The following is a 26,586-nucleotide window of genomic DNA, read 5'->3' on the forward strand; positions in this document are numbered from 1 at the left end:
TTACTAGTCAGATGTTCTAACCATTACAGACGTTTCACGAAGTATGCTACCGTGAAGCGTTGCAGTTCACACCCTCGTGTGTTTTCAAAATCGAAATTATTTCTTTTAAAAAAAGAAGAATTATAGATATGGCATTTACTGTACACAATCACAGCCGTTGGCTCTTGTAGATCAATTAACTACATGGATGGATGACAGTTACCTCCCATTAGGACACAACAATTGACAAATTCCTAATGATGGACTGCTCAATAAATTAAACAAATAATGCAGTCTAACCACAAATCTGGAACACTTTATAACATTTCATGTAATATATAGAATACATGTGTCTTATAATCCCAAAGTAAACAGAACCAGAAATGTTTAATCTGGTTCCCTCTACTCAGAAATAATCCTGAAGTAAACAGAACCAGTACACAGAAATCTGGTTCCCTCTACTCAGAAATAATCCCAAAGTAAACAGAACCAGTACACAGAAATCTGGTTCCCTATACTCAGAAATAATCCCAAAGTAAACAGAACAGAACCAGTACACAGACATGTTTAATCTGGTTCCCTCTACTCACAAATAATCCCAAAGTAAACAGAACCAGAACACATAAATGTTTAATCTGGTTCCCTATACTCAGAAATAATCACAAAGTAAACAAAACCAGTACACAGAGATATTTAATCTGGTTCCCTCAGAACTACAGTGTTATTAACCCAACACTATGTAAATATTTTTTTTAATTCTTTAATTGCATTTCTATGGAATATTTGAACAAAAATTGCACTGGCATACACCAAAGAAACCTGCATGAATATGCAGAACAAAGGCAAATTGTCAAACTCTGAAACATTGCTTCTGCACAATGAAGAACTACACACTTTAAAAGGATTCTAATAGTATTAAGCCACAAAACATTGTATACAAATTAAAACAAGAAATCTCCATCACTGAAAATGTATTCATTTGTCTGATAGTGTTGCAATATACAGCTTAATTTTAGTCAACAGAAATAATTTACCAGATCAATTATAAACATGATGAGTACATACACATAATCTTACCATTTGACTTGCTACATTCAAAATCCCATCTCTTCATCAGATTCATTCTACTTGAACATGTATCCCATAGATGATGTAATGTCACTTTTTTGAAAATAATAAATTAAGTACAAGTATACACAAGCATGAAAAGCCCAACAACATCCAATTTTTCACATGCCATACAATTTTATAATTGTCCAACGTATTCCACCATATTTCCACATTAAACAAAAAGAATGTGGCATCCGTGCAAATTCACAAGCAAAATAAATCTGTGATTTGTGAAGAAAGAAATACAATCCGATTTAACGCATTTACGGTCCTATCATGTAAATTTCAAATTTTAAGGTGTTTGGAAAAACTTGTCACAACAAAAAAAAAATTCTAAATCATGTTAATCACAAGTCTGAGGAGGAAACTTAAAACCAACATAGGCTTGTTCTTCATCTGAGTTTAGCTATCAACACATCATAGATCATACATGTGCACTGTACTAAAACTAAACAAGTTAAAAATAAACATGGAATTCTTGTGACCTTGACCTCTCCAGTCATTCATTGAATGCCAATACAGACAGACTCGTGTCCACAGAAATTCTAAGGCATCCCCTAGCTTACAACAGCTTTAAAATCTTACAACAACATTGAAAAATTCACTATTCTAAATTACAAATGTTAAGTCAACAAATTTTTTGGATGCGTTCTATTTAAAAAGAAATGAGCACTTTGAGCCTAGTCGGAAAAATTTATGCTAACTTGAATTAACCTTGCAACAAAACAAAGAAAATGTATAATTTGAGCAGTTCCTTGCAAAATTACAAAGACGAAATAGTAAGTAAAAATGCAATGAATCAGATATCCCTTAGGTCAATAAATAAATATTCAGGATATCTTCTTAAATTCTTTAAGGTTACATGGAATGTTCATTAAAATTCAAGTATAATACAAGTATAATACAAGTATAACACAAGTATAACACAAGTATAACACAAGTATAATACAAGTATAATACAAGTGGAACATTGTAAAAATAATTGTAAATATACATCATAAAATAGTTGCGGAAATGCCACTAAATTAAAATACCACAACAGTAATAAAATCATACACATGTTCAGTTTGTAAACTGGACGGCAATTTAAGTTCCAAATTAAAAGACTAACAGGAATGTATAATAAAATAAAAATTGTAAATAAACTGAAAGGAATGGATTTCTGTTGCACTGGACGGCTGTTTGAAAACATCTGTATATCATATCATTTTATATCACAATTCAACACCAATTCTTAACATTGCTGTCTTATCATTTTCTTTATGAAGAAAGTGCCAAACAAATACTTGTGTTAAATCTTGGCAAAAAGGAGTTTTTGAAGGCTGTTAAATTCCCCGACCACAACATCCTTAAAATGAAGAAACTCTTGGAGTTCTGAAGTGAAGGTAACATAGCGTGGAATGTTTAATGCTTTTACATCCTTTCACTGGGGACACATACATATATCGAGGCATTAAACATTGGCACCATAATACTGTCAGTTATAAATAAATGAACAACTGTCGTAGACTCTTCTCATCTCCATATTCTGCAAGTATTATCTTTGCTACCTGGAAAAGAATATTTCTTTACATTGTAAAATTTGCGGACAAAAATAATACCAGTATACGCTTCCCAGAAGTGTCTCATGTAAAATCACTTTCTCCTGGGGGTATATTTAAAAAAAACTACAGTATGCTTTGAGTGGTGGGGATGGGGTCATCTGTCATGGTTGGGGAATCATCATGTCATGGTTGGAGAATCATCATGTCATGGTTGGGGAATCATCATGTCATGGTTGGAGAATCATCATGTCATGGTTGGAGAATCATCATGTCATGGTTGGGGAATCGTCATGTCATGGTTGGGGAATCGTCATGTCATGGTTGGGGAATCATCATGTCATGGTTGGAGAATTGTCATGTCATGGTTGGGGAATCATCATGTCATGTTTGGGGAATCGTCATGTCATGGTTGGAGAATCGTCATGTCATGGTTGGAGAATCGTCATGTCATGGTTGGGGAATCATCATGTCATGTTTGGGGAATCATCATGTCATGGTTGGAGAATCGTCATGTCATGGTTGGGGAATCATCATGTCATGTTTGGGGAATCATCATGTCATGGTTGGAGAATCGTCATGTCATGGTTGGGGAATCATCATGTCATGTTTGGGGAATCATCATGTCATGTTTGGGGAATCATGTCATGATTAGGGGCGATCACTTCATGGTTGGAGAGTTCACTTCTTGTGAAAGATTTGGATTTGCTTGTACATCAAATACCATGAATACATCACATTACTTAGATTCCAGCTAAACAATCTAACACATTTACCAGACAACATTTATTTTCTAAACTAACAAGATGTGTTTGTGAAACACAAATGCCCCCGATAATGGTCAATTCCAAAGATGGCCAAGGTCAGAAGGAAAAATATCTTGGTACCAGTAGAAAGATCTTGTCACAAGAAATGCTCATGTGAAATATGAAAGCTCTAATATTTACCATTTAGAAGTTATGACCAATGTCAATTTTTTAAAAGTAGGTCAAACGTCAAGGTCAAAAGCTTTAGTACCCATGGAAAGGTCTTGTCACAAGGAATGCTCATGTGAAATATCAAAGCTCTAGCACTTACTGTTCAAAAGTTATTAGCAAGGTTAAAATTTCAGACAGGATGACAGAATTACAGGACAAAAACAATATGCCCCCCGATCTTTGATCTCGGGGGGCATAAAAAGTGATGTTCTACTGTTAAGCTGATGTTATCTAAGTGCATGACATTAGACAATTAAGAGATGTGACCCAGTGTATGACTGAACAATTACAATAAATGTTGAACTTCCCATCTGCTTGTATCTTAGCAGGTGAAGTATTTCTAATTAAAGAAGCTAACGACTTTACCAGTAATGATGGTGTTGCCTTCATAATTAAACGCGCAGCTGAAGATTTCGTCTGTGTGGCCCTCCAAGATCTGCTTGCATCGCCCCGTTTCTGGATCCCAAAGACGAGCTGTCTTGTCAGAACTGGCCGTTAGTACTGAGGTTCCTTGTGGGTTAAAGGTTATCTGAAATAAGATAATAAAATTGGTGTAAAACTTGTTCAGATAAAAGTACAATACAATTAAACGTGGTTATAGTGAACCTCCAGAACCAGCGAAAAACAGTTCATTATAACCAAACTTCATTATACAGTAAAACATGGTTATAGGGAACCTCCAGGACCAGCGAAAAACAGTTCATTATAACCAAACTTCATTATACAGTAAAACACAGTTATAGCGAACCCCCAAGACCAGTTCATTATAACCAAACTTCATTATACAGTAAAACATGGTTATAGTGAACCCCCAGGACCAGCAAAGAACAGTTCATTATAACCAAACTTTATTATACAGTAAAACATGGTTAGAGCGAACCCCCTGGACCAGCGAAAAACAGTTAATTAAAATCAAGCTTTGCTATATCCGATAAAATTTTCATCCTTTTCCTCTCATAGAGGAATAAATATTTTCTTTGTGAAGAAGTGATATTTTTTTATATAACAATTATTAGTCAATCTCCATTTGAAATCACTTTATATTACAGCCATATTTCCATTAATGGTTTGGATTATAAGATATTCAGTACTCTTTTGGAGGACTTAAAAATCAGCAGAAATCCTTTGTTTATAAACATGACGTGAAACAAAGTACACCATTTCACTGTTGACAGCAATTAGCAGTTCATTTAAAAAAGCATAATGCTGGTACCACCTTACGTTCAAAATTTTCAATAACCACCTTCACATTAGTTGAATATAACAAAGTGTACACATTTTGATATTTTTTTCTAAATAATTTTATAGCAGTCTTCACGAAAACTCAGTGGTCCGAAGACTGAGGCCAGTGAATTTAAGGGTCGGGTCAGTGAAATTAAAAAATCAGGAAGTCCGATGGGCTTGTAGACTTTTTGTAAGTCACATTAAATATTATGTTAGATTTAGATATTCTAAACGTGTTATTTACTTAAATTACCATCAAAATAAAAATAAATCAATGGCGCATAAAATAAGTGTTTTGACATCGTGGTTTGTTTATTTCTTTATAATAAAGAACGATAACTATGTCTATACTTGTAATTGTCAAGATAACTTGTATGTTGATCATGTGAATATTCAACGAACAACTTACTGAAACAACAAAAATGGCCGCGTCCTGTATCGCACTGCACACCAGTAACTGCTGCTTTATTGCATTGTCAAATTAAAATGAACTTTGACAATTTCAGTTATCTCTGATTTTATGCAATTTCTACAGTTTATAGAATAAATCAATCGTTTACATTTGATGTTGGTAGAGAAGGGTACTTCCTAAGGTGCACTCAGGCTGTTTTCAGGTTTGTGAAAAATATGTGAATTTGTAGTCTTGTTGTTTGCAGGCAAAGAGAAAGAGCAAATACCATGTACGGTGTTGTTTTTCTGGTATCGACAGAAAGGATGTCTTAGGGTGGATATGAATATTATTAATAATCATAGTTTCAGTAAATTAATTGTACAGTTTTACAATGCATTCCATAATGTATGTGATAAACATGTACTATGAAAATTTTGGGGGCCAGTAAATTTCACTGTGGGCCAGTAAATTCAGACAGTTCACTGGTCCGACTGGCCAGCAAGTTTTAAATGTTTTTGTGAAGACTGCTATAGTGACTACCCAGGCCTTAAAAACCACACTGTAAATCCCATGGGACTACTTTTAATTAAAACATCACATTTGACAACAAAACTTGACGACTGTGACATCACATCAGTTCAGGATTTAAATGTTTCATCTATCGAAAATGTGAACAATTCATTGTAGGTTTGTAAAATTAGAACTACATAAAATTTTGAAATATATGTAATGAAAAGATTATGGATTGAATCATCCAACTCACCTTAGAAATCTCCCCTTCATGTCCCTCAAACTTGGAGAGGAGATTATGAGAGACAGCATTGTAGCACCGGGCTGTTCCATCAGCTGAGGCAGTCAGTAACATCTGTCCTGTGTAGTCAAATGCCACGTCTAGTACCTCATCATCATGTCCCCTCAGAGTACCGATACAGCGCCCTGTACAGAAAGTTCAGGATACATTAAAGTGTGTGTGTGTTAGGGAGGGGAGGGGAGGGGAGGGGAGGGGGGGGGGATTTACATCTTGGCTTTCCAAAAACTTTAATCATCCTTTCGTACAGTTTGTTTTGTAAATACATTGTATTTGAAGGTAAAACTATGATCAGATTTGAATCTCATTCTGCACTCAGCAGTTTTTTTTTTACACAAAACAAACAAAAAAAACTGTTCACCTGAGGGTGGGTCCCAGATTTTACAGGTTTTGTCCATAGAGCCAGTTGCTATCAGTGAACAGTCCCAGTTAAACTGAGCACTGCTGATCTCCGCCTTGTGTCCAATTAGTGAATGTATCCGCCTAAAAACATAGTCATACATATCATGTGACCTTTCAATTCACAAATCATGAAGGCTCTATTTTGTCTATGCTAATTCAAGGTTGATGTCGCAGATATACATCCTGATGGACAAAAAATATATAATATAATGTCTCTAATCTTTGATCTCGGAAGGGGGGGGGGGGAGAGAGAGAGAGAGATAGAGAGAGAGAGAGAGAGAGAGAGAGAGAGAGAGAGAGAGAGAGAGAGGGGGGGGAAGTTGACCGTGGATAAATTCCCTGAGGGTGAATATGTACTGGGAAAATAACCTGGGGTTAATTCCTGTATTCCACAACCTGTCAATTTCCTTCTTACACCACGACCCGTGGTATACTCCCATATACCCCTTATGAGACGCAGATGATGAATTCATTTCTACATATCCTACATACAATTCTGCTTCCCATATGTAACACATTTCCCTGATGTAATGTAACATTTGTGTAGGGAAATTTTTAGTCTTTTGTGAAATCAAAATTCAAATATTTGCATATGGTAAAACCATTATGACAACACACATCATTTTTATGTCCTGATTAATGGGGGGGGGGTTCCTTATGATTATATGGGAAATGAAATGACTTACTTTCCTGAATTGATGTCCCAGACTGACACAGTATGGTCAAAGGATCCAGTGATCAGCTGTGTTCCAGTCGAGTTAAAAGAAAGGGAGATAATCTCAGCAGAATGACCCTGTAATGAAATGAGATACACCTAAGACTAATTACTCGTATGTCTACTTTCTAACAACAAGATACACCATAGACTAATTACTCACATATCTACTTACTATCAAGAAGACAATTTAAAATTTTAAATGAATATTGCTTTTTTTTAAAAATAAAATAAAGTACTAGTACACGTGTGAAGTAAAACTCAGTAAATCTGTGGGTACCAGCTTTCAAATCTGTAGGTACCAGCTTTCATAGTCAAATATTGTTTTTAAATGGATGAGCATTTTGCAGATTGGTACTTCAGATGTGAGGTGTTAATTAAACACACGAAAGTGAAGACACAAAGCTGATCAAATTTAGATTTTCAACTCTCTGAATTCTAATCTGTGACAAATTCGAGATTAATCTGTGTCACACAATTTTACCAACCTTAGGCTAAAATCAAAAGATATGAAAATATGAAACTTTAGATATACTAGTCTCACTAATGAAACTTAATGTTCTTCCATTATCGTACTCGGAGATTACAATGCGTGTTGTTTACCGATAAGGAGACTAGTTCCTGTCCCGTTTGGACGTCCCATAATTTGGCCGAAGTGTCCATACTCCCGGTTGCCACGACAGAACTCTGAGGATTAAAGCTCAGGCAAACCTACAAAACAAATATTGCAAAGAAACAAATTTCATTGATTAACAAAACATAAATACAGAAGTAGATTCTCAATTAGAAATTTATCAATGTCATATTTGCCGATTGGCTGAAAATCATACCCTGGATAAAGCTTGGAGTTTTTAATACCAATATAGCGGATTTTTTCTGCGGGTCTAAAATTTGGCTCAAAAGTTTGCTAATAATTATAGCGGAATAAATTTTGGCAGACAAGGAAGAGTTATCACTCTTGCAAATATTGAAGTCACAATTGGGTGCATATTTGGCGAGAGAAATTTGGTGGAAACCTATCTAACCGCTAAAATAAGCTAATTTTAAAATCTCGTGAAAAAAAAAAACCACCTGGTATATGGTAATAAAAATCTTATAAAGTTGATTATTTTCAAATAATGTGATTAATATCTGCAAGTATTGTTGATGAACTTACAATTTCAGCAGAATGCCCTCTAAAAGTATGGTAGCATTTTCCAGTTTCTGAATTCCACAGTTTGCAAGTTTTGTCAAAGGAACCAGTAGCAATCTTGTCTCTAAAATCAAAATTGAATTTGAAGTATAGAATATCTATCAAACACAACAATCTTGGGTACTTTATGTCTCCTATTAAACTGAAAAAGAGGAAAGTCATCACTCTCTCTGTTTCTATGTCTGTCTGCAACTTTAACCTTGGTCATAACTTTTAAAATTACATGTATATAAGACAGACATTCTATTTTGGATAAAGAGAAACCTCAAGATCAAATTTATGTGACTGATAAAGTTCAATGTCATTTGTCAAGGTCAAATTTACCAAGGTCAAACATGGCCATTATCTGGGACATAGCGTTTCACAATCACATCCTACTCTTTTTGAAAATCGTCATTTCCTGATGTGATTGTATGCTTCACAGAACTCAGACACTGTTTGAGCTGCTCCCTGACCACTTACCCATAAGGATTGTTGAATGCAATGGCGTAAACAACATTGCGGTGTCCCTCTAAGGTGTGTAGCTCCTCCCCTGATGCGGTGTCCCACACCTTACAGGTCCTGTCATAGCTCCCCGTGATAAAACTGCAAGAGAAAGCCATACCGACCGTCAAAATCAATGTGACTCAACAAAAGCAGTGCAAAGGGGAACAAGAGCTCTGCAACGCAGGGCATGTTCCCTCGCAATGAATGTCTACAAAGTCTTCCTTTGAAGTTTCCCAGTCACCTTGACTTTTGATCCCCAAATTTAACAGGGTTCTTCCTCTCTTGATAACAAAGCTACTTGTGAAATATCAAATCAATCGAGCAAAAAATGTGGCCTGTAGAGTGACTACAAACTTTTTCAATGACGTCTCACAGTGACCTTGACCTTTGGACCCCAAAATCAATAGGTTTCTTCCTCTTGATAACAAAGCTACATGTGAAATATCAAATCAATCAAGCAAAAAAAGGTGGCCTGTAGAGTGACTACAACTCAGTGTTACACAAAAAAACATTGACACACTCACCCATACAAACAGTCCAATTTAATACTATATCCACCCTCACAATGATTTTAACACGGTGAGCTATGATTTCATCACTGTGTGCTCTGATTTCATCACTGAGCTTAAATTTATCACGATGAGCTAAGACATTATTAAGATGAGCTATAGCTTTTATCAAAGTAAGCTATACCTTTGTTAAGGTAATCTACGACTTCATCACTGTGACCTATGACTTCATTACTGTGACCTATGACTTTACATTGTGACCTATGACTTTACATTGTGACCTATGACTTTACATTGTGACCTATGACATCACATTGTGATCATAAGAATTTGATTGCTACTTTTCCTACCTGGATCCTGACTTGTTAAATGCAACATTTGTTAACGGTAAGATATGGGCTCTTAGCACCTACAACAGAGGGAAAATATTTCAAAATGCAATACAGTTAATCTCATTGAAAAAGTATGTCTCATGTATAAAATCACCATAGTTAGAATAATGATTCAGGCTGTTTACCTTGAATAAGTAAAAGTGATGATCATAATATCAAAATGCAATACAGTTAATCTCATTGACAAAGTATGTCTCATGTATAAAATTACCATAGTTAGAATAATGATTCAGGCTGTTTACCTTGAATAAGTAAAAGTGATGATCATAATATCAAAATGCAATACAGTTAATCTCATTGACAAAGTATGTCTCATGTATAAAATCACCCTAGTTAGAATAATGATTCAGGCTGTTTACCTTGAATAAGTAAAAGTGATGATCATCTTTCTGGGCTAGTTTTTCTTGTAATCCTGTAATACCAAACAATTAAACATCAAATGGGTAGTAACATCTAAAAGCTGGATAAAACCCAGGCTTACCAAGAGTCTTATTCCCATCAAATAAGAGATACTCATGAAATGTTAAAGACAGGTCACAGGGAGGTGGTACCTAAACTTTTCTACAAAACTCTGGTCGGAAAGGACAAACTTGTGAGTAGTTTCACAGTTAATTCTGTAAGATTACAGCTTGTTTAAAACACATTATCCAGATCAAGCGTGGAGCTACAGCAGAGGTGATGTCTCAAGTTTGGAAGAGGATTCATTTTTTACTTCTTCAAATACATTTCCATAGAGACCGAGTGTATCTGAATGACATAAACACCCTGCCCCCTTCTCTCCCCCCCCCCAAATAAAATTACCCATTACTATGTTTGGCCTAAGTTTCACTTAATCCCTGACTAACAATGCATTTTCAGTTTAGAATACAAAACATCCCAAAAACAAAGCCTTCTCAAAATAGAGTTTGGAAATCAAATTTCTATTTTCAATACTAGTGGCCCCCATCAACTCCCAGACCCATACAAAAATCCCAAGTAAGCTCTTCATCGTGTACCAACCCATGGTGCATTATATAAACATCATACCACGAAGTGTTTTCAAGAAAGGTCGGAAACTAACCCAGACAGCCAAAAGGATGACACACTCAGTTATACTCCCCCCCCCCCCCCACACACACACACTGGTCGGAAACTAACCCAGACAGCTAAAAGGGTGACATACTCAGTTATATATCCCCCCCCCCCCCCCCCCCCCCCCCCCGATCGGAAACTAACCCAGACAGCCAAAAGGGTGACATACTCATTTATACCTTACCTCCATCCTCCCCAATTTCAATAATGGGACCATAAAAATCTTTACAAAACTATCTCTCAAAGAAACAGCTACAATAATTTTATTGGACACCTTAATACAAGTTGTAATTACAGTAGAAATTTGTTCAAAAGAATGGGCATTGGTTTATTGCATGGTAAGTGAGTAAAGTTTTCTGACTTCTCAATAAGACAGTATGTACATGGGTCACTGACAGATACACATACTTTGTACAAGTTTTCCGACTTCTCAATAAGACAGTATGTACATGGGTTACTGACAGATACACATACTTTGTACAAGTTTTCGGACTTGTTCTGCTTTGGATGCCGTAATCAATGGTTCCTTTCGAGATATCTCGTCCACAACAGCATCAACATCAGTTCTGTTAAAAAAAAACAACAACATAAAAGTCAACAGATAAATTTTAACAAGATTACTAAGCATAGCCATGTCCCCTACCACCGCAAACAACTCGATCCTGTAAAATTTGTAGAATCAAAATTGCAGTGGAATATGATCAACTATATATTGTGACTAACAATCCTACAAAATTTTAATGAAATCTGTTGAGCGGTTCAGAGGAGTTGCACCCAGTGTTCCTATAGTGCGGCAAGCACAAATTCAATGAAGTCCCATGACTCCTGTGAAATTGGTCAAATCAAATTGGCTGCACAATATGATCAACTGTATATATGGTGGTCAGAGGCAGATGTACAAGCTCGCATTTCTAAAGTCACAGGAGCGTATGCTGCTCTGTGGAACATCTGGAGGTCAATAAAGTTTAGCACCAACACCAAAATTAAGATCTTCAAGAGCAACGTGCTTGGGGTCCTACTATATGGTGCTGAATCTTGGAAAGTAACCAAGTCTATTTCCAACAAGCTGGATGTATTTCAGACCCGATGTCTCCACAGAATATTGCGCATCTTCTGGCCTAATACCATCTCAAATGACGAACTGTACAAAAGGACAAACACCACTCCTCTATCCCAGATGATCAGAAAGAAAAATGGCTGTGGATAGGACATGTATGCAGAATGTACCCAAATTCCATCCCAAGGGTTGCTTTGAAATGGTCACCAACTGGCAAGAGAAAGAGAGGAAGACCAAGAGAGACCTGGAGAAGATCGGTGGAGAAAGAAATGAAAAATAACAACTGGAGTTGGGGACAGGTCCAGAAATGGGCGAAACAGACCAACATGGAAGTCTCTGGTGACGGCCTTATGTGCTGACAAGCACGAAGAGGACTAAGTAAGTAAGTAAGTATATATGGTGACTAACAATCCTACAAAATTTGAACAAAATCCAACGAGCAGTTTCAGAGGTGAAGTGGGAAGGACACCGGTATTTCTATGTCCCCTACCCCGTTGCAGTGAGGAACAAAAATACATTTGATTTTTATCCTGCTTCTGACATAGCTCAAACTGGTGAAACCCACATCAGAAACATCTTGAACAAATCCCTTCTATCAGGTGCTCAATTTTCAATTCCATGTCATGCATAACTTCATAGTAAAAAATTCTCCTAAAAAAAATCAGTGATTCCACAAAATGTTCACTTTATATAGTAAACCTTTCATTTTGATAGATAGATGAATGTAAATACCACTTACTCTACTTTTAAGTCTAGGAGATCTATTGATTTGGTTTTCAGGTTTCCTCCTTGCTCATACTCCAATATGATCCCTTAAATAAAAAGAAAACAAAACTCAATCATTTGTGAAAGGAAAGGCTTATAATTCTAACAGGGCTTAATTTACCCCTTTTTGGTATAGGGTCCAGTACCTTTTCAATTGGGAATTTTACATCGAAAAACTGTTATTTTGGGAAAAGTACTTAATAGACTAAAAATAATGCATTATTGGTAGAATTTTTTTTCCTGTCATTTATATATTGTGATTAAAGGTACACAGGCTCCATTTTTTATGTTGGATATAAATACTACGATATTCTGTAAATAAAATGAAGCAAAAACTATCATCAAGTGTTTGTTGCGTGCGTATATTTCATTTAAATAAGCGAACTTTACACATCTTATTAGACAACTCATTCCCAAGATATAATAGATTTTATGCAACAACACACAGATCCCATTTTTTACTATGCCCGCGAGCTGATAATTTAGAATTTTCTGTCAGAATTTGGAAAAAAGTCAATTTTAAATTGGGAACAGCTCCTTTTTTTTTCTTCTTTTTTTTTTACAGGACTCGCATGTAAGGACATTAAGCCCCGTTTTACCTATAGTGTACAATTCACTAGAAGTTGATTTTTATATATATACTGAGCGAGGCTCGGACGGGCCTTCAGCCCGTCCGCGAAGCAAGGCTCTAAAGGTAACACGTATGTAAAAGAAAAAAGTCAAAATCAGCAAAAGAAAAAGAGATAATCTCTATATACGTTCACAGAAATTTTTGTGATCCATATGGGCGCCGCCTTTTATTTTTTCATTACTTGCTTCAACAGTTATTCGTGTTTTATTTTGAATGTCAATAATAGAAGACTCTGACGTGCAATTCGTAATTTAAACACTCAGTTTGTTTAAAGTGAATAGTATAATTATCATTATAACAGGTTTGAGCAAATAATTACATATAAAACCGTAATACGACTAAATAGATGAACGAGTTCATGAGTTTCTTTGAATGAGAATATACGATAAAATTACGGTTACTTTTTTACCATTTTGAATTTATTGGTTAATTTTGTTTAGTTTTATAACGGCCTTTTTCATTGCATACGGAATGTATTATTGTTGTTTATAATTGTTTGCTTTGAAAAAGAGAAAAAAAGTCGACGCTAAATATGACGTCACAATGCACAGTTGACGTCGCCTTGCGTTTTATTTCCCGTGTTCAATGAATAGGCGGATCCTGTAAAACTGTTCTCCCCATATAAACCCCTTGAATATTGAGATCTTACTGGGTTTTAGCGCAAGGAAAATTTCATTAAAAATATATATTTTTAAATGAATCATAATCTACCGTACTTAATGGAATTATGATTACCACTTGGGACACTCTAATAACCATTACATGATTCGCTCGGTCCAACGGTCACACCGTATACATATTAATTATATCTGCATTTCCATTAAAAGCCGAAGAAGGGATTTAAGGTGCTCAACACTCCAAATAGTTTCTTTACGAAAATTTAATTTTTTTATGAATTCTCTGAACATAATAAATCTTCAAAATAGATTGATTGATTAATGTTTTCTGCCACACTCAACAATTTTTCAGTTATCTGGTGTCACCCAGTTTTTTATTGGTGGAAGAGAGAACCCAGATACAATGTACCTGGGAAGAGACCACCACACTTCCGCAAGTAAACTGGGAAACTCTCATTTACCGGCGCGAGCAGGATTCGAACCCGTGCCGACCAGAGGTGAGAGGCCGTGTGATTTTGATTTTCATTAAAGAGGGATGTTTTAGTGAGATCTCACTGGGCTATATGGAAAGTGTTCCCAACCTATTTATAGTTGGACCCATCATTTTAAAACTGAATGAGTTCCAATTCTCTGTTTATGTCTTGATTTTTATTTTATTTTATTTTTGTCATTTCAGTAATTGTAGTACCACAAGGATAATCTGTTTAGATATTATATACTGATTGATATGTTGGGAATTTAGGACCAAAGGCAAATAGTCGGTAGTAGGATCAGAGTCGAAAATACGTTGTTAATATATACACGATTTTACAGCGAGTCCTAAAAATTCAGCAATCTAAGACTGAAAACTATCTGAAGGAACCGACAATGTGCTCTTGCAGCCATGATGAATCAACATACTTAGCGATGGTAGCGTTCATCGCGACCAAAATTTACTTTGTTTCTTTGGGAAGATCCAAGAAATTTTTACTCTGAATACATCGAATTTTAAATTATTGCAGCTTTATTCTTGCATTCTACTCACCAGGAGGGTAATACCGTAGCAAAAAGCGCTTTAACTTCATATTCAAGGTGCTTGGTTTCTAACAGCTAAAAATATCTTAATTTTTGTTGCATGTTGGGATATGAATTCAAAGGGAGTGTACTCTTCAAAAAAAAAAAAAAGTAAGAGAGAGTTGTACGATGAATGTTTCGTGTTCCGATTGATTTTGCAAGACTTTCCCAATATTCCTGCTAAAATTCGGTACCATCATTAAGGACATATGCTACATCGGAGAAATTTGATATGAATGAAAAGTAGAGGACATGTACAACAATATTTTGAAACTGAAAACTTTCAAAACTTTATTTAGTCAAAAAATGCAGTTTTAGTAGAAACCAATTTGATAAAAATTTAAAACCCGCGATATACAGTTCAGCAGTCGACGTGCTAACCTACTGAGCTACTCAGCTAGGCGATAAATTTAGAAATGAATAGACAAATATTGCTGATATCTATATTTTCATCCATGTTTTAAAAGGAAGTCAGCCATTATGACGATGTAGAGTAACTCCTTAATTTGCAAATATTTCATAATGCCACTTGAAACCACAGGATGATTTAAAAGATAACAGAATATTCAGCTTAAAGCCATTTTGCCTCATATACATGTACCTCTAAATTTGAATTAATATCAACAATTGAACTCATCTCTAGTGAAATAAATCATTTTATTTGCTAAGAATCATTAACATTAAAATTGGAAATATATAAAGTAATTAGTAAAACAGACATAATGAATTCTTGTGTGGAAATATATAATATGAAATGTCAAAATATTCTATTGCACCTTTTAATATATACTTTTAATATTGTAAAAAAAAATAAAGACAATAAATCAACCCCACAAAAGTTCGATTCAAGCATTCATCATTTTGTAGATCATAACACAATTCAATTCAAAAAATTCAGTTTGTCATTATTTCTTGAAAATAATACTTCTTCATTTTCTTCTTCTTATTTTTTTGTTGTTGGCTTCTTCCTCTTTCTTCTTTGGTATGTTCTATAAACACTCTTATATAGAGTTTTCAAAGTAAATTTCATGCTATGTACATGAATCATAATTAATATGCAGCAATCATATACATTGTATCACACACAAAGACTTTCCTAGAACCTGTCTCACTGGAGGGTGGTTTATTGTGAATTGGGAGTCGACTCAGACAGACAGACAAAGTTATTGTGAATTGGGAGTCCACTCAGACAGACAGACTAAGCATCGACTCCATCGGGAGACAGCAAAAAACAGTTACAACACCACGATCCTTCACAGAAGAGAAAATGCCGAATTCCTCAAGTGGTTAGTATAAATGCTAATAGGAAAACTAACAATGGAAGATCCTAAATATAAAAAAATTCTGAAAATAATGCAAAACTATACTATATAAAATATTGTAATACATGTAACCAAGTTTCTTTTTTATATCATCTGTAAATACAAAGGAATTCTCATAAAAAATATGTGAATAACAATATTTATAGGCAAATAGATTCTAAATAGCACAATTCTTTGATATATTTATAAGACGACTGCATGTGACCGACATCTGTATTTGTTGTGTATAAAGCTCCTCTTAATAAACTAAATAACACTGTATTTTAAAATTGCTCTATACATGTGAATATATTCATAACTGTTCATCTTTCAAACAATCAATTAGTATAATCACAAAAAAGAAAAAAAAAGAAGAAAAACCAAGGTGTAACAAGCCTGGATAGAAATGATGAGCTTGGTCCAACATCACATTCCCATAGGAAGTACAATTAATTCTCGATAAACCGCCGCCTTTCGTAAATTGGAAAATGTAGCAGTATAACGAATGAGAGTAGTATAATGAGAGCATATCAATAGGTTAACCCTCCCGTGTACTTGTCCATTTTTAATATTTGTTTGCCATTCATTTATTGAACACCTCAACATACATTTGATATGCTTAATTATCATATTACGTAAAATATTTTATTTTACAAAATACATCCACACTACTGAATAAAAAACATCACCTTTGTGATTTATGTAGACCCTTATTTTGATTATTTCATTTTTTCTTTCAATGGTCTTTAAAATGATAAAATTTCAGACTTGTAAATAAAAGTCTCATTACTTCGTGAACCCCTCATTATTTCTAACGTTCAGAGCAGTCAATGCAATTTCCAAACCTATTTGGCACAATCCAAAGGATATACCCCCATTTAACTGTTTTGTCTGAAATTCAAATGATCCATTTTTGTGAGGATGCGTAACTGAAATTGAGAATTTCTTATGAACAGAAAACAAATTAATCCTTATCAAATAACTCTCTTCTATTTAAGTCTTTAGAATAGCCTGGGTGCTGTATGGCATTTCACCGCTATCTATTTAACTGCTTCTCCCATTAGACACCTTTGGTAGAATATCAATTTATCACCCTACCATGGACGCTTAGGAAATATGTTCCTGATAAAAATGTGGCAGTACAGTGAAAATGGCAATGATCTGAGTATAGCGATAACTTCAGAATTAACTATACAAATACTCATAAAAATGGCTTCTATAACTCATCATGGTGTAAAAATAATCAAAACAAGGATAGCAACATGCTACAGGAGATCAATCCTGTGATATTTATGCTGTGACAGGGAGCAAAGGCAACAGACCAGACCAGGATTCGAACCCAGGCCCCATGAATCTCCAGTCAGGTGCTCTACCAACTGAGCTATCTGGTGGCCAGCGATCGAACCCGGCTGACTACCACATTTCTCCTTCCTTAAATATTTTCACACTTGAAGACACCAACCCAGGATCTTTATCCCCTGACAGGTATTTTCACCTGTCAGTTCCAGGGGCTGGTCTACGGCACCAAATGTAACAGGATGGGAGAAAAAGCAATAGACCAGACTTGGATTCGAACCCAGGCCCCCTGAATCTTCAGTCAGGTGCTCTACCAACGGAAAACAACAATTGAACCACCATGTTGCAAAGGTTGAACACCAGTCAATGTCAAATAAACTAATTTTACATATATTGAAAATCTCAGTTTTTAAGTACTTGTGTATCACAATAAAAAATAGATATGTGCACGTGGTATTGGTCAAATGGCAAACAAGCAGAATAAATATATATAGTGGTATTGAGTGCTCAAGCAATCCAATGTATATACATATAAATATATCTACATATAAATAAAAGTCAGTATCTAGGAAAAAGTGAAAAACTTGTGGTACAGAGAAATCGCTCAAGCAATCCTGTGTGTGTATATATATATATATATATATAAATATATCTACATATAAATAAAAGTTAATATCTAGGACAAAGTGAAAAAAAGTGTGGAATTCTGGGGCAGCAGTTCGACAGATGATTTTGTAGTAACCAACTGAGGTAGATGAGAATTTTAAACAATAAACAAAGTTAAATAACTTTCACTGAATCAACAACCAAACAAAACATTATTTTTTCTATGAAAAATACCATGAAAATTCCTTAAAATTTATAAAGTGCTGTGTAGTTATATTTGAATACCAATAAGTTTTTGATCTGTACAATAACCGGGTGTTAGAGAAAAAAATATTACTTCTTTAAAAAAAAAACAACTAATACAACAATTTATAAAATTTAATGCCTTTAGGCTACTTCTGAGTCACCGCTGAAGCGCGACCTCTACTTGGCATTGGACGACTCCGTCTCGGTGTTCTCGGGGCTGTCGTCGTCCAAAATCTGCGTGAACTGGCGAGGTGTTGGGGCATACAAATTTGGAATGATGCTGTGAGTTCTCTCCAGGCGCTTTCGGCGATCCTCTTGGGAATCCTCGCTCATTTCTCGAGTTCGCGGTGCCAAACCAACAGCTTCGGTCTCCAGTATATCTTCATGGTCCACTGTAGACTCATGGGGCATCTAGATAAAGGTTTGATAAGGTTTTAAATCTTAATACTGATCAAGAAACAAATACAAAATCATAGGTACTCTAAAACCTTTCATTTTTGGGGGGTGGGGAGTAATTTCTATAGTTTTTGTGGTATGGCTTGATTGATTGTGTATTGTTTAACATCTAACTCGAGAATCGTTCACTCATAGGGAGACGTCACCATTGCCGGTGAAGGGCTGCAAAATTCAGGCCTATGTTCGACGCTTACGGCCTTTGAGCAGGGAGAGATCTTTATCTCGCCACACCTGCTGTGACACGGGGCCTCAGTTTTGCAGTCTCATCTGAAGGACACCCCCCCCCCCACCCCATTTAGTTGCCTCTTACGACAAGCAAGGGGTACTGAGGACCTATTCTAACCCAAAATTTCACGGGAATTGAAATTCTCTAGAGACACTAGAAATCGACAAAAATAAAAAATAAGAACTCTTCAAACATGAAATCATTTCCTACAAATCATGAAACCAAGACCCCACGGACATGCTTATTTTGTCCAAACCGTGATAGATTTGTCTCCAAAAAATCCCCCCCAAAACATAAGACTTTACAAAGTACACATTTCAACAAGTATGAATCAGGAATGTATTCCAATTTAAAGGGAGAATGAACTGTAGTCATGTTTGAATTTAAAGACAGAGTAAATCATAAATATGTTCTATTTACAATACCATATGTTTTAATTTAAAGACAGAATAAATCATAAATATGTTCTATTTACAATTACATATATTTTAATTTAAAGACAGAATAAATCATAAATATATGTTATATTTACAATACCAAACCTGTAACGTTTTAATTTAAAGACAGAATAAATCATAAATATGTTCTATTTACAATACCATACGTTTTATTTCAAAGACAGAATAAATCATAAATGTGTTCTATTTACAATACCATATGTTTTAATTTAAAGACAGAATAAATCATTACCCTTTTCTAATCTACCGACCAAATATATCATAGATGTGTTCTATTTCATAGACAAAAGGAATCAATTACTATGATTGTATTGATTGATTGTATATTGTTTAACGTTACTCTCGAGAATATTGCACTCAGATGGAGACGTCAATTACACGTACTATGATCTTTCAGTACATTTTTTAAAATAAAAAAACCCAACATAATTTTGTACCAGCATATTCGGTGCCCTGAAGACGTAGTAAAACGGATAATGAAGGAGATTATCCACGGAGGCAGCGTACAAATCGGCAAACCTCAGGATCTGGCTGGCAAAGAAGGTGTGTCTGGAACCTTACAACAAACATTAAATCAGTACAAAAATACACACTGCTTCTGATGATTCAGAAAAAGATCATTTTCTCGAGAATGTGGTGATTAATTCCATGTGACCAAATTATAAAACAAAAAAGTTCATTGTATCACTGAAACCTGAAGATGACTACAATCACAAAGATACGATGTAATATTTTACACAGCTAATTATACCTAATGTAAAAAAATAAACGAACTTTAACATGAAATCAACGTTAGGCATGATTAGTGGTGCGATGTTCTAGATATTGCAGAAACAATTGATAACAGTTGATCTGGATCAGTACTTCTAATGAGATAGAACTTCTCACCACTCCGGAAGACGCTTCCCAAGATTCCGTATGCCATGTCCATCTCATGTGTTGTTTCCTGTCAAAAATGTAGGAATATAATTCAAGAGGCTCAAGGGCAACATTACTCACCTGAACAGTTGCATACAAAAACTTCATCCCCAACCCCCAACAGTAGCCCCACCATTGCCCTAACGCTAGTCTACACATCATACAGCTAAGCGGATACTTGCATCAAACTGACAAATTTTCAGTTTACAGTTCTTGAGAAAGAAATTTTAACGACTTTTACATTACAAATTAGGGAAGTCTTTAAACCCCTATTTTGGCCCTGATTGGTCATGTTTTGAACAAATCACAAAGGCATGCTTGTATATTAATCTGACAAGTTTATTGTGTGGTAATTATAGTTCCACTAAAGTGAAACTAGTCTGGTTTCTTTCATGTGTTATAAGTCCAGTTTCCAATTTTTTCTATATATTCTAGCCCACTTCCAACCTTCTTCTGCAAACATTTCCAGGAAATTGATTTTTTGAAATGCTTAAAATATCAATGAAATGTGTCCTCGGGTTGTTTACTTTTTCTACATGAAGAGATATAAATGCTTATTGAAGGAATAATATGATACCATAATACAATATGACTGGTTTTCTTTTCTGTGAGGGAATTTTCTTGAAATTTGTATCCAAAATAATTTCAATTCTCCTCCCATTTCTGGGGGTGCATGAAGCTCTTCATTTCAGGGAGTGTAGCCCTTCATTTCAGGGGGTGTTAAAAAAAGAACTTTTTGTGGCAAGCTTCGTTGAAATTGGGTCTGTGGTTCTACAAATGCTGACAAAAGGACCAGTCTTGATCAGAAAACCACACTGTAACAATATAGCTAAAGTGAATGGCTAATACGAAATAAATGAGTTCTAAAGTTTTAAAATGGAAAATGTTGTGGTAATATCAATTTACCTTAATCAATCTGTTGATGTTGCCTATATTTGGTTTATTGTCACATCCACTATCAAGATGCCTGCAAGAAAATCTCACAATATATTTCAAATTCACCACTTTAAACCCCATCATTTAAAATACATATGTCCATATTTGTATAAAGAAACCTATCAACTTCATTACTGATATACTATGTAGCAATAGAATAAAGTTAATTTGTTTTTTAATACATGTACACTTTATGAGTCAAACAAACAAATCAGAGAATTTATTACTGAAATCAGGAAAGTCTTTAACTCATCACCAACCCCAGTATCACCAGAACAACCTCCTCCGTTTACCTATAAAGTTCACCAATCTGCACATCTAGGTCTTCCAGCTTTTCGAACAGGGTCTTTTTCTTGGTCCAGACCAGAAGTTCCTGAGCCAGCTCGGGCACCACTAGGAACGTACGCCAACCTCGCACTTTTTTGGTCTTCAAGATGTCCCCGAAGATGTGGTCTCCCACATATAGCACTTCCTGGTCGTAAATCTTCATCAGTTCGTGGAACACGCTAATGGAACCTGAAAGTCATCTTCCTGTTTAAAACTTACACGATTTACATTTCATGTTTTTTTTAAACTTACGTGTCTATTCCTAGATTATGCAATATTTAGTACGTAAGTCATAAACTACAATATTTGGCTCATCCTTAAATACTGTAAAAGTTTATGCGCTTATTACATGACCATGTAATTTAGTGTAAATTTCCCTATGCATAAATAACCAATTTTACAGTAATCTGTTATTGATACTGAATAATATTTAGAATTTGGCATTGTTAATGTGAGTGTAAGAAGCTAATGCAATTACAGTGCTCCCTAAATATATCCCCCCCCCCCCCCCCCCCCCCCCCCACGTTATAATGCCTTCCCCATTTATTACCTGAAAATCATCATCCCATGTTAACACCTGTTATAATGACAACCTCGCATAATGCCATATGCCACTGATTTTCACAAATAAACGATCAAATTTTATAGAGTTTACCCTCAATATTAATGCCAATTACCCATCAATAATCACACCAGTACTTTGAGAGCAGTGTGGTGAAGTGTGACAGCTGGAAAAGGTATTCAGGTGGTGAGTTTAATTACAAATAATTCCTGAATTAAACTCAAGATTATCTAAAAAAAAAAAATTATACAGAATGGAGCCCAAATGAATTTACAGAATTGAATTTCTTTTGACTGCTCAGTGAATTGTCAGTATTAGTACATTCGTTATATTGCCACCTCCACTTTATCATCTAAATTGGTCTTGAACAAAAGCTGGCAATATATTGTGGGAGTACTGTACATCCGAATCTGATAAATATAAACGGTATATGTATCCACAAAGCAAGACATCCTCCCAGGCATTTTTTAATTTCCCCTCCAGGACCTTGAATTTTTACATTCAACCTTGAAAATAAGATGTACCTAGACCTTTATCTGAGCTCTGTAAGATTTCAAAATTCCTGTAAGAAATGTGGCTTCAATCTTATAGACTAACCTAAAGATGAAAAGTACAAATTTCCAGTTCACTGACCGAGTTCTTTTATATATAACCTTGAAAATTTATAAGAATTAAGAAAGGTAGCAATCCTATATGTATAATAAAAAATGTTAATTCATGATATGTTTTAAAATTACAGGAATGGTGAAAATCATTTTGTGTGAATTCATTATACATGTGTTTTACTGTAAGTGTAAATTCATTATAAGTGTGTTCACTATAACCATGTTTTACTGTATGTGTGAATTCATTACAAGTGTGTTCACTGTAACTGTGTTTTACTGTAAGTGTGAATTCATTATAAGTGTGTTCACTGTAACTGTGTTTTACTGTAAGCATGAATTCATTACAAGTGTGTTCACTGTAACTGTGTTTTACTGTAAGTGTGAATTCATTACAAGTGTGTTCACTGTAACTGTGTTTTACTGTAAGTGTGAATTCATTATAAGTGTGTTCACTGTAACTGTGTTTTACTGTAAGTGTGAATTCATTATAAGTGTGTTCACTGTAACACTTATAATGAATTCACATTATCATGTAATTTTGTGGAAAGCATCACTTGTGAAATAAAACTACACTAACCACCATGAATAAGTATACATTCACCAAAATAAGTTACTTGTGCATATAGCATACGGGTTACATCACTGATATAGATTTTTCGATGCAAAATACATAGCTCTTACATATAAATAGATGATGTTAGGCTTTTAACTTTTTATATCCTTATTTTTTATTAAAATACTTCATTTTCTGAATTTCTGAATTTTCTAAAAAGAGCTATTATGCAAATTTTCAACTTGAAACCATTTCAAATTAATTACTAATACATATTATTGTGTATTTGATGTGTACTTTTACAAGACCCAGCGATTTTTTTCCTTATATAACTGGTACCGATAAACGGTACCATTCTCAATGCCAAAAACCATTGATTTTTCCCAATTTTGAGACTAAAAATTCCCAATTACTTGCCGAAAAATGGACCGCTGACATCGTAACTTACTTAGTCTGAAACATTGTACAAGTTAACTAAAATGTTCACTTCCAGTATTAACTCGAAAGTACAGATCATGGCAGTGCGTGTGTTTTTTAGAGGTACAACGATTCTAAAATGAGGCTACGATGATTCCTTATGTACCACAACAGCAAATATTAGCGTAGAAAAGTTTTTAAAGGGATGACTACTTCTTGTTTTGTTCTCTTTTTTTCTTTTCTTTTAGTTGAAATCATTTGCCGATACATTGGTAGAAAATTCCCAATTTGTTTGATTTTGGCACTATTTTTCCCAATTGAATGGGTACCAGTACCAGTGGGTAGAAAAAAATCGCTGAGACCCTTTGATTTTTCACAGTAAATAAACCAATATCACAGTTTAACAGACTTCACCAAAAAACATTGAATGTCCATTATCATTTCACATAATACATGTATTGAAGTTGTACCCTTAACTGATTACTGAGATAAATAGAAAGTTGTACACTGTAAATTCAGCTCTCTTTCATTATATTGAATATATTTCATGCTAAAATGTGTGAAAAGCTTATGTGTATACTTATTTATGGTGGGTAGTGTATTCACTTTTATTTTTCTGTTGTTAAAATATATGTAAGAACTCTTGATCAACAAACCACATGCAAATTCATGCTCACTCGAATCAATTCATATTAAGTACTCGCGTAAAATAAGGAACCTACAGTATTTCATGATTAAATTTCAAGCTGTCCAGGGTCGACTATTGTATTCTGTTACCTCCAGAGTAGATCTGTCCTGATTGAATCGGTCCAGTGTGTGCCCCCAGCTTTAAGGCCCCCGTCTCCTACAGAAAAGGGGTGTAAAAAATAATCTTTCCATATTTTAAAAGCTGATGAACACAAATTAATGCACATTTTAATAAATGGAAAACCGCTAATATCACAAACCTTGTCGACTTGTCGTAAAATTGTTCCTTCTTCGAAGAATAAAGGCTTTTTGGCATCCACAACAATGTAGTCAAAATAGGATGTCCAGTCTCGCTGGAATATGCAAGCAAAAGTTCGGTAAGTAAATTAGAACAAGATTTCAAAGGCTACTCTGTGCAGTGTTATTTTTGTTCTTATTCTAGATTCTCCTCGGTTGTAATGCATTGTATAAGAAATCTGTGCACATAAAGCTTGTTTCTTCTACTCTTATAAGCTGGATTTATAAAGTTCTTATAAGCTGGATTTATAAAGTTCCCGTATTCAGAATAATTCATATACCTGGTCATCATTCAACATGTAGGACATCACTCTCTGAAAAAAAAAAATAAATAAAAAAGATTACTATACATTCAACACAGCATACATATACCATACAGAAAGAAATGCGATTTTTTTTTCATGTAAAACCATTTTGAGTAAATTCCAATTTAGTGTCTTTTATCTTCTTGAGTATCACATTTCGTGGATAGAAATCCTATTTCTGTTTACCGAGGTCGGAGACTTCCATTCGTGTACTGATAGTCACTGTTTGTTTACAGAGGTCGGAGGTCAGAGGTCGGAGACTTACATTCGTGTACTGATAGCCACTGTTTGTTTACAGAGGTCGGAGGCTTACATTCGTGTACTGATAGCCACTGTTTGTTTACAGAGGTCAGAGGTCAAGACTTACATTCGTGTACTGATAGCCATCGTTTGTTTACAGAGGTCAGAGACTTACATTCGTGTACTGATAGCCACTGTTTGTCGCCAGAAAAACTTTAGATCCATGTGCTCTCATTCTAAAATTATAAAATCATAATATGTATTAAAATTCATATATTTTAATATTTACAATTAATATTTGATCAGTAAATAAACTTAGGAAGATTGTTTAAATTTCTCATTATAAATTGTAACATGCAAACGACCTTTCACCTAACAAAAACCTATAAGAAAATAAACAATTTAAATCCAAAATTCATTTACACACAGAATAAATTTGTAAGTTGCTTGTATAATTGGGGGGATATAAAAATATAATTATAAAAATTACTCCACACCACAACATACATTAAAGTTCCCTTAATCATGTCTTATCCGGTGTAAACTTGATGCTTGTTTACCTGTCCAGGAGGATAGGCAGCCTCTCATCTTTTATGACATATTTCTCCAGGCTCTTCACAGTTTCACCTTTTAATGGCCCCTATAAACAGTCAATAAAACTGTTTGAACAAGACATAATAAATCCAACACAAAACTTTATCACAGCTTAGTTATCAAATCATTTACATTGAAGTACTACAATATTCTTCAGCAAGAGTTATCTTTCTTTTCTCTGTAGAACACCTACATTTTTATCATGGACAATGCCAACAGCTGACATAACGTCCTGGTAGATGGAGTGCCATGTCATCGTAATGTCTCCACTTCTTACTCCGTTGTCCATACTACAAAATCAGGAAGCAAATTGAAATCAGGCTCTCTCTCTCTTTCATCTCTCTACCTTTCTTTCATCTCTCCCTCTCTCTCGTCTCTCCCTCCCTCTCTTTCATCTCTCTCTCTCTCTCTCATCTCTCCCCCTCTCTCTCTCTATCTTTCATCTCTCTCTTTCTCTCTCTCATCTCTCCCTCTCTCTCTCTGCTTCAAGTTATACAGTTTCTAAATCAATAGAACTACTTTGTTAAGTTATATAAAAGACTTCCTCTTTAAATTAGAAATCCCAGCACACATCACAGCTTTAGATTTACTGTTATTTCAACAGTTTCTTGTCTAAGAATAAACCAATTTTCACAC

At 34.8% G+C, this 26,586-nt stretch overlaps 2 protein-coding genes across 3 annotated transcripts in view; both read right to left on the reverse strand.

Moving 5' to 3' along the window:
* Positions 1-721: 721 nt before the first annotated feature.
* LOC125659034 (dynein assembly factor with WDR repeat domains 1-like) lies at positions 722-15,002 on the reverse strand. Its single transcript, XM_048890564.2, has 13 exons — positions 14,892-15,002; positions 12,594-12,666; positions 11,272-11,363; positions 10,086-10,138; positions 9,685-9,743; positions 8,802-8,924; positions 8,304-8,403; positions 7,751-7,858; positions 7,119-7,225; positions 6,392-6,513; positions 5,986-6,158; positions 3,974-4,136; positions 722-2,639 (listed from the first exon to the last, which is right to left on the reverse strand). The coding sequence occupies exons 1-13, from the start codon at positions 14,929-14,931 to the stop codon at positions 2,605-2,607; spliced, it is 1,248 nt and encodes a 415-aa protein (XP_048746521.1). The 5' UTR covers positions 14,932-15,002; the 3' UTR covers positions 722-2,604.
* A 558-nt stretch (positions 15,003-15,560) lies between these two features.
* The window catches only part of LOC125660384 (cytosolic purine 5'-nucleotidase-like), a 72,204-nt gene continuing 61,178 nt past the window's right edge, over positions 15,561-26,586 (reverse strand). For both annotated transcript variants that reach the window (XM_048892195.2, XM_048892194.2), the window contains 11 exons: positions 26,144-26,240; positions 25,917-25,996; positions 25,532-25,592; positions 25,093-25,125; positions 24,775-24,867; positions 24,605-24,671; positions 21,657-21,879; positions 21,334-21,394; positions 20,398-20,455; positions 19,947-20,065; positions 15,561-18,780 (listed from right to left, as the gene is read on the reverse strand). In XM_048892195.2, coding sequence (XP_048748152.2) covers positions 18,547-18,780; positions 19,947-20,065; positions 20,398-20,455; positions 21,334-21,394; positions 21,657-21,879; positions 24,605-24,671; positions 24,775-24,867; positions 25,093-25,125; positions 25,532-25,592; positions 25,917-25,996; positions 26,144-26,240 — 1,126 coding nt within the window. In that variant the 3' untranslated portion in view covers positions 15,561-18,546. The remainder of the gene's footprint in view (positions 18,781-19,946; positions 20,066-20,397; positions 20,456-21,333; positions 21,395-21,656; positions 21,880-24,604; positions 24,672-24,774; positions 24,868-25,092; positions 25,126-25,531; positions 25,593-25,916; positions 25,997-26,143; positions 26,241-26,586) is intronic.

Source organism: Ostrea edulis, chromosome 9 (assembly GCF_947568905.1).
Source record: "Ostrea edulis chromosome 9, xbOstEdul1.1, whole genome shotgun sequence".
Taxonomy (NCBI): Eukaryota; Metazoa; Mollusca; class Bivalvia; order Ostreida; family Ostreidae; genus Ostrea; species Ostrea edulis.

Excerpts from the sequence above, each read along its gene's own strand:
- LOC125659034 (XM_048890564.2), bottom strand. The coding sequence starts at position 14,931 with ATGAAGTTAAAGCGCTTTTTGCTACGGTATTACCCTCCTG. Across the intron at positions 9,744-10,085 it reads ATCACTTTTACTTATTCAAG|GTGCTAAGAGCCCATATCTT; the intron begins GTAAACAGCCTG and ends CCTCTGTTGTAG. Across the intron at positions 8,925-9,684 it reads TTTAACAAGTCAGGATCCAG|TTTTATCACGGGGAGCTATG; the intron begins GTAGGAAAAGTA and ends TTTCTCTTGCAG.